The 8,731-nt window shown below is 44.9% G+C and overlaps 1 protein-coding gene across 1 annotated transcript; it reads left to right on the top strand.

Annotated features, from left to right (window-relative positions):
- The first annotated feature begins 421 nt into the window (after positions 1 to 421).
- On the top strand, positions 422 to 2,342 carry LOC133780545 (uncharacterized). Its single transcript, XM_062220218.1, has 2 exons — positions 422 to 1,402; positions 1,481 to 2,342. The coding sequence occupies exons 1-2, from the start codon at positions 938 to 940 to the stop codon at positions 1,727 to 1,729; spliced, it is 714 nt and encodes a 237-aa protein (XP_062076202.1). The 5' UTR covers positions 422 to 937; the 3' UTR covers positions 1,730 to 2,342.
- Positions 2,343 to 8,731: the final 6,389 nt, after the last annotated feature.

Below are 8,731 nucleotides of genomic sequence, written 5' to 3'. Positions count from 1 at the left end.
GGCCTGCCCGACTGCTTTGGTTGGGGGTTTATTCGAAAATGGCTGTAATAATCTATGATTTTTATAACTGATCAATTGTAAACTTATTTTAAGATGTAAATAGTTTTCAAACCTTATTTTGGGATCCCAAATGTTTAATACTAGAAGTTTATTGAAACAACGCATTTTTCTAAGATTACAGCCTTAACTTTTAATTAGTCACACTTTTGTTTCAAAACCTCGGTTAGCGAGTTCTTTGCACACTGTTTTGTCTTAAAACTCACTTAGTAACGGCTCTAAGGAAGTAGGGCGTTACACCTTGTCGGCCATCGAAGGCGAGGACGAGGTGCCTCTTGTGCGAAAGAGGCGGGTTCCTGAGGCTGTTCGGGAACCCGATTTAGAGCGAGCTGCGTCAAGGGCAGCAGCCGGCCCCTCTGGCCAAGGTAACCCATATCCCTATAGGGAACTAGATAGGGTTGTTACCGATTTTAGGTTAGTTAGATTTAACCAAAATCAGCTCGTCCATCGTCATCCTCACAACCCAGACCGTAATATCACCCTGCTCAAGTGTGTAGACCACTTAGTGGTGCGTCATTATAATAGTTACCCTAAGGGCACCATTGTTGTCGATAATACCTTACATTTTAGGTCCGCCATCATTGAGGAGTACGAAACCAATCGTAGGACATGGCCTTCTCTGCTCAAGGGCGCCTTTGCCCCTGGATTTAAGCAGTACGTTGACTTGTCCAGTCCTGAGGTAGAACCGGAACCTGAACCTCCTAGGATCCAAGAAATACTAGTTGTAGACTCTCCTTCTCCTCCAGTAATCCCAAGGCCAGAGGTCGTGATAATAGACTCCTCCCCCAGCCCGGAGGGTAGGATCTTTATTTATTTTCTTTATGTATGTTTTTGACTTTATTTGTGATATAATCCCCTTTTGTTCTTTTCAGGCGAAGAGATGGAACAAATCGGAGCTCCTGACCTCTGTACTGCTTTCCAGGCCGTGAAAACCGGCTTGGGCCCTGTTGTGAAGAGGCCCGGACTTACGAAGAAGGCCCCTCCGGCTGCGGGAAATGTCTCAAAATCTCCTGCTAAGGGGAAAGGCACGAGCTCGACAGCTCCGGTGTCTTCCGTTACTCAGAGGAGGATTCCTTCTCCACCTCCCCCGCCTCGGTTCGCGCCTTCTCAAGATCAAGTAATACAAGCTGATCCTCCAGCTCCTCCTGCCCTAGCTGCGACCGTCCGAATACCAGTGGATCCCCAGGATCTAGAGAGGATCCCTGAAGCTTTTCAGAGGATCCTGTACGAGACAGCGAGCCACATGGTGGGACACGCTTATAAGGCCAGCTCGAGGGACTTGAGGACGATCGAGGAGCGGAGCCCGAAAAACATCCTGGAGTCAGCCTTGGGGATGACCCTCACAGTAAGTTATCATTCCTTGGTGACATCTTTCTTTTTATCGTGTCAAAGGATACATCTAACTTTCCTTGTTATTTTGCAGTCTGCCCTGGCTCAACATCGTAGCATAGCCCGGGCTAGGGCTAGAAACGATGAGCTCCAGGCTGAAATAAACGTTGCTAAGATCGCCCTAATAGCTGCCCAAGAAAGCGAGCAGGCCGCCAAAGTTGCCTTTGCGGCTACTCAAAAGAGTGAGTATGACGCCAAGTTTGCCCTCGCCTTGTCCCAGGAAAGTGAGCAAGCTGCAAAGATTGCCTTGGCTGCTCTCCAGGCTCAAACTGCAAAACTCTAGGCCAAGGTTGATGAAGCCAAGGCAAAACTGCTCGAGGCCGAGGCTGCAGTCAAAGAAGAAAAGGCGGCCTCATTGTCGTCCATGGAAGATATGTTGTACCATTGCTTGGCCTTTAACCAGGATGGCAACTTTTCTTTCATGGCTCCCGCGCTGTGGGAACCGTACCTTGAAAAATTAAAGGCTTGGATCTTGCTAGAACCGTCAGAAACGAGGGATGCTTCTGCAGCGGGCGAGCAGGAAGGCGAGGAGGTCACATCCTCAGAGCAGCCTGGAGGAGCTCTGTGACAATCATTTTCTTTTTGTTTTTTTTTTTATATTTGTTTGTAAACAATTGCCTTTGGGCTCAATTCGAGGTTTTTCTCCTCGAGACAATTTTATTTTCAATTTATATATCTAATCTCTTTTATCTATTCATCTTTCCTTTATTATCTCTCATGTTTATGACTCCTTAGACTTGTAGATTCTAGGAATCAATTTTTAGATCGGGATAGATATTTTAAGCTCGGTTATAAACGAACTTTATGTGTTAATTTATATCATACCTATGAAGAATCAGGTCTTGGACCCCGGTTATATCCCGGATTTTAAATATTTTAAACTTAGGTCGTGTTAGGTTTATTGATAACTCGAGCTTTAAAAAGCCCTTGATTTTAAACAATTTTCCCAACTTTCCAAGTTTTGTATCTGGTTATACCAAGGGTTTTAAATGATTAAAACTGAGTTTATGCTAGGTTTATTGACATCTCGAGCTCTTAAAAAGCCATCGAATATTCAATTTTCCAAGCTTCTAAGTTTTGGACTTGGTTGTATCCAGGGTTTTAAGTGATTTAAACTTAGTTCATGCTAGGTTTATTGACATCTTGAGCTCTTAAAAGGCCGTCGAATAATAAATTTTCCAAGCTTCTAAGTTTCTGACCTGGTTGTATCTAGGGTAGTTTTTTACCTGGTTGTATCTAGGGTTTTAAGTAATCTTATTCTGATCCACCTCGGGTTATATGCCCCCCCAAGTAACCAGAATGTAGATACTTTCTTGGTTGCTTTTACAAACATCAATACACGAGCTAATACAACCTTAACAGGAAAAATTATTTAAAACCATCTTAACAAGAAAAATTATTTAACAATCCATCTCTCATTTAATTAAATGGATTTTATAATTAAGCCTTACATGGATGACCGTACTATTGATAATACTTTTTTAAATGCATGGCGTTCCAGGTCCGTGTGACTATCTCCCCATTAAGCCGAGCTATCTTGAAGGTTCCTTCATGCACAAATTCCACGATCTGATATGGTCCTTCCCAGTTTGGGCCTAAAATGCCATCCTTGGGATCCTTATTCGCCAGAAAGACCCTTCGGAGAACCAGGTCGCCTAATCCAAAAATTTGTCTCTTGAAATTAGAATTAAAGTAACGAGTGATTTTTTGTTGATAATGGGCGAGCTGTAACTGTGAATCCTCTCGTTTCTCATCAATCAGGTCGAGAGATGTGTTAAGTAATTCATCATTCCATTCCTGGCTAAATGTCTTTTGCATGTGAGTGGTTACCATAGCTTCGATTGGAAGGACAACCTCGCTTCCAAAAGTTAAGGAGAATGGAGTGTGTCCCGTGGAGGTTCTGTGAGAAGTTCGATATGCCCAAAGTACTCGTGGGAGCTGTTTGGGTCATACTCCTTTGGCCTCGTCTAACCTCTTCTTAAGGCTCGCCTTTAGGGTTTCGTTCACAGCCTCGACCTGCCCATTGGCCTATGGATATGCTACTGAGGAGAAAATATTAATACCGTCGTATTTTTTCACAAAAGTTAGTGAAGAGATCATTGTCGAACTGGGTCCTATTGTCCGATACGATCTTTCTAGGAAGCCCAAACCGACATACAATATTCTTCACCATGAAGTCCAAGACTCTCTTTGAAGTGATTGTTGCCAAAGGCTCGACCTCTACCCACTTCGTGAAATAATCGATTGCCACCACCGCGTAACGAACTCCTCCCTTGCCCATTGGTAACGATCCTATTAGGTCGATTCCCCAGACTGCAAATGGCCACGGGGATGAGATCATCGTTAGCTCGACTGGAGCAGCTCGGGAAACTGTGGCGAAGCACTGGCATTTGTCGCATTTCTGAACATACGAGATGGAGTCTTTCGTTAAAGTGGGCCAAAAATAACCCTGCCTCAATATTTTCAATGCTAGGTTTTGCCCCCCAGCATGATCTCCACAAAAGCCTTCATGCACTTCTTGCAGAATGGTTTTTGCCTCCTCAGTCAACATACATTGTAGGAGAGGCAATGAATGCCCACGTCGGTATAATGTACCATCCACTATCACATACCTCAAAGCTTGATAGAGTATTTTTCTTGCGTCCTTTCTTTCCTCAGGCAGCCTTCCCGTTGTGAGGTATTCCATTATAGGGGTCATCCAGGTCGGCCTTGTGTCGATCATCTCGACCTCTACCATTTTTTCTGTCACGCTCGAACTCTCCAAGAACTCTATTGGCACTACAGTCAAGGTCTCAGCTTCCTTGGTGGTGGCAAGCCTTGCCAAAGCGTCAGCATTAGAATTCTATTCGCGAGGTATCTGTTCGACAGTACTGTATTCAAATTCAGATAGCTCCCCCTTAACCTTAGCTAGGTAAGCCGCCATCCTGGTGCCTCAAGCTTGATACTCCCCCAAAACCTAATTAACCACGAGCTGAGAATCGCTATAACACTGGACGACCTTCGCTTTTAGTTCCTTCGCCACCCTCAATCCAACCAGTATGGCCTCATATTTGGCTTCGTTGTTAGATGCTTCGAATCCGAATCTCAGAGATGTATGGAATCGATGCCCTTCTGAGGAGATTAATATGATCCCAGCTTCTGATCCGTTCTTGTTCGATGATCCATCTACGAATATTTTCCACAACTCTTGCACCGGTTCCTTCAAAAGCTCCTCTTGAAATCCAGTGCATTCAGCCACAAAATCAGCAAGGGCCTGACTTTTAATTGAGGTCCGTGGTACGTACAATATCTCAAATTGGCTGAGCTCAATTTCCCATTTTAAAAGACGTCCTGACGTTTCAGGTTTTTGCAATACCTAACTTAAAGGTTGGTTGGTCATGACGTTGATTGAATGGGACTGGAAATATGGTCGGAGCTTCCTGGAAGCCAATATCAGGAAGAACATCATCTTTTCTATTAGTGGATACCGTGATTCAGCTCCGAGAAGTCTCTTGCTTGTATAATACACTGGTTTTTGAGCACGGTCTTCTTCTCGAACTAACACGGCACTGCCTGTATTTTTTGTCATGGCCAAATAAAGGAACAAAGGTTCTCCTGACATCGGCTTAGACAATACTGGGGGCTCAGCCAAGTGTGTTTTTAGGTCGAGGAATGCCTGCTCGCACTCCTCAGTCCATTCAATTTTCTTGTTTCCTCTGAGCAAGTTTTAGAATGGCAAACACTTTTCAGTGGATTTTGAAATAAAACAGTTCAGGGTTGCCACCTTTCCCGTCGGGCTTTGAACTTCTTTACGGGACCTAGGTGGGGGAATTTCTAACAATGATCTGATTTAATCAGTATTCACCTCTATCCTTATTGTATTGACTATGAATCCCAAATTTTTTCCTGATGCTACTCTGAAAGTACACTTCTGGGGATTCAGCCTCTTATCATACCTCCTTAAAATCTCAAAACACTCTTTCAGATCAAATACATGGTTATCAATAGTCTTGGATTTGACAAGCATATCATCGACATATACTTCCATATTTCTCCCAATCTGATCAGCAAACATTTTGTTGACTAGTTGCTGATATGTAGCTCTGGCATTTTTCAGTCCGAAGGGCATGACCTTATAACTATATACGTTAGTCGAGGTCATGAAGCTAGTATGTTCTTGGTCCGTAGGATTCATTGCGATCTGGTTATATCCAGAATACGCATCCATGAAGGACATGAGCTCGTGACCTGCTGTGGCATCTACCAATTGATTAATCCTTGGCAGTGGGAAGCAATCCTTGGGGCAAGCTTTGTTCAGGTCAGAGAAATCGATGCAGGTACTCCATTTCCCATTTGGCTTTGGGACCAACACGGGATTGACAATCCAGATCGGGTATTTTTCTTCACGAATAAACCCACACTTTAACAGTTGGGCCACTTCTTCCTCCAGTGCTTCAGCTCGGATTGTTCCCAAACACCTTTGTTTTTGGGACTTTGCAGGCAAGTTCTTGTCCAAATTTAGAGTGTGCATGATTAAACTCGGGCTTATTCCCACCATGTTTTCATGTGACCAGGCGAAGGCGTCCAGGTTCTCTTGTAAGAAATTGATCAACTACTTCTTCCTTTTATCATCAAGATTTTTTCCAATCTTAACAATTCTTGAAGCTTCTTTGGGGTCTATACTTACTTCCTTGAGCTCCTCAATGGCCTGGAGCTCTGACCGGTCCTCGCCCATTCGTGGGTCAATGTCATCATGTGGGACGACGTCGCTATCCTTTTCTTCTTGAGGTTCTTCCATCCCACACGTGTCTTCCACTTCCTGGGACTCCTCACCTCCGTCACTTATGGCCATAGCTTGCTGCCCAGGTTGTGAATTTCCCTTCATAAAAATGCTATAGCATTCCCTGGCAGTGAGCTGATCGTCTCTGATGGTGCATATCCTCGCAGTTGAGGGGAACTTGATTGCTAGGTGGCGGATATAGGTTATGGCTTCAAATGCTATCAACGCAGGTCGGCCCAAAATTGCATTGTATGCAGCTGGACAGTCGATCACAACAAACTCGAGTAACTTGGAGACAATTTGCGAGCCTTCTCCCAATGTTACCATTGACTTGATTGTCCCAATGGCTGCTGATCCTTCGCCAGATAATCTGTACAGAATCATTGAGGTCGCCTTCAGTTCTGTTACAGACAACCCCATTTTTTCCAAGGTAGACCTAAAAAGTAGATTCACAGAACTCCCATTACCTACCAGTGTCCTCCGTACTCTTCGATTGGTGAGCTGAACGGTTATGACCAAAGGATCATTATGTGGGAACTGGACGTGACTAGCATCCTCTTCTGTAAATAAGATTGGTTGTTTTTCCAATCGCTGTTGTTTTGATAACCGCTGTTCCGGGACGAACTCCACTCCGTTATGGGATTTTAGTTAGGTAATGTACCTCTTCTGGGCACCCCTGCTCGTGCCTGCCAGATGGGGTCCTCCCAAAATGGTGGCTATATCTCCCCCTATTATCAGAGGAGGGGAGTCCTGATTCGCTTGAACTCCGGCTTGATTCATTGGAGCTTCAGGACCTGACGGAGGATTTTGTCCAGTGGGCTGACTAGGGACCACTCAGTTTTGGGTGTACTGGGCCAAAGGTCCTGCCCTGATTAGGGTCTTGATCTCATCCTTCAGCTGTCTACAGTCATCAGTGTTGTGACCGATATCATTGTGAAACCGGCAGAACTTCGAAGGATCTCTCTTCGCTTTTTGGTTTTTCAATGGTTCTGGCTTCTTCCATGGAAGGCGAGTAGAATTGGCTAGGAAGGTGCGCTCCCTAGTATCCGTGAGGTCAGTGTAGGTTGCATAAATAGGCTTGAATTTTTCCCCGGACTTATTTTTCTTTGTTCTGCTCTGGTCACCCTCACCATTTCCCTTCCTCTTATTATTCCCCCCTTAGTTATTCTGGGTAACAGTTTGAGTCGTAGCTGTAACATCCGTTACTGCTCCAACGGGCTGGATAGGGATCTTGCTGGTTCCTGTGATAGAAGCTTGCGCCTCTTCCAGGTTAACCCATCTTTGAGCTCGTGCTAAGAACTCGTCCACACTATTAACTCCTTTTCTCTGTAATTCTTGCCACAAGTTGCCTCCAACAAGGATTCCTGTCCTCATTGCCATGAGCTTGGAGCCATCGTCAACATCGCTAGCTCACGCGGTGACATTGGAAAATCTACTTAGATATGCCTTCAACAGTTCGCCAGGTTGTTGCTTTACATTAGCCAATGAATCAGCCATAATTCGAGCTGTCTGGGAAGCCCTGAATGCTATCTTGAAATCAACAAAAAACTTTTTCCACGAGCTAATTGAATGCCTCTTGTACTGTTTGAACCACTGCCTGGCTGGCTCGATCAGAGTTGAGGGGAATAAAATGCACCTTAGATCGGGTCCGACATTGTGGGCCATCATCATGGTGTTAAACATCCCAAGGTGGTTAGACGGATCCCCATCTCCATCAAACTTTGACAAGTGTGGCATTTTGCAACCTACCGGATATGTGGTCATCACAATATTTGGAGCGAAAAGCTCGAGCTCATCCTCTAAGTCACAATCGTCTTTGTCTTTTTCAGATAGAAGCTTCTTCATTTTCACCTCCATCTGAGCTAACCTCTCGAGGGTTTGGTCCCTAGTCCCTAGGTTATTTTGGGGCTGTTCAACAACTCCCATCCTATCGTACACGTTTGACAGGTTGTTGTCCCTCCAAGCTTGGGCTTGGTTTTGTGGGGCATTCCCATTATCACGTACTTCGGAAGGACCTCCCTCTTGAAGAATGTGACTAACACCTTCATCTCGAGATGAATTTCTTCTCTGCGAATTCAGGCGATCACACAGATCAGGCTGTGAATCATATCGAGGGCTTTGTGTCGAGCTTAGATGATTTCTTAGATCACCCTTAGACCTACCACTTCGATGACTTTCAGTCCAATAACTTCCATTTGCGAAGCTTATAGCTCGCAGTTGAGGCCAAGGATCTGGATTTTCAACACGTGTCCATGGGACATAGGTATGGGCAAATGGAGGAGGGTTTCTCTTACTGTCTCCATAAGCAGGAATGTCCCGTGTAGGCTGAGGTGGCATTGGATGTCTAATAGGTGACGGGGGATGCCTTATTGGCGAGGCAATCCTTGTCCCATCAGGGCGAACTAAATTAGCCCACCTCTGCTCTGCCCCATTATTTCTAGCTCTCTGCGCTTGACGATCCGATTGTGACGCAGGAGGGTTAGTTGGAACATTCTGCCTCTATGAGCCTATTCCAGCCCTTCCTCG

This window comes from Humulus lupulus, chromosome 5, assembly GCF_963169125.1.
Source record: "Humulus lupulus chromosome 5, drHumLupu1.1, whole genome shotgun sequence".
Taxonomy (NCBI): Eukaryota; Viridiplantae; Streptophyta; class Magnoliopsida; order Rosales; family Cannabaceae; genus Humulus; species Humulus lupulus.
The sequence above is the reverse complement of the archived record's forward strand: the minus strand, read 5'-3'. Positions and strand labels throughout refer to the sequence as shown.

What these genes read in the sequence shown, in the direction of transcription:
- LOC133780545 (XM_062220218.1), top strand. Translation starts at nt 938, where the DNA reads ATGGAACAAATCGGAGCTCCTGACCTCTGTACTGCTTTCCAGGCCGTG. An exon ending in CCTTGGGGATGACCCTCACA is followed by an intron (nt 1,403 to 1,480) that starts GTAAGTTATCAT and finishes GTTATTTTGCAG; the next exon opens with TCTGCCCTGGCTCAACATCG.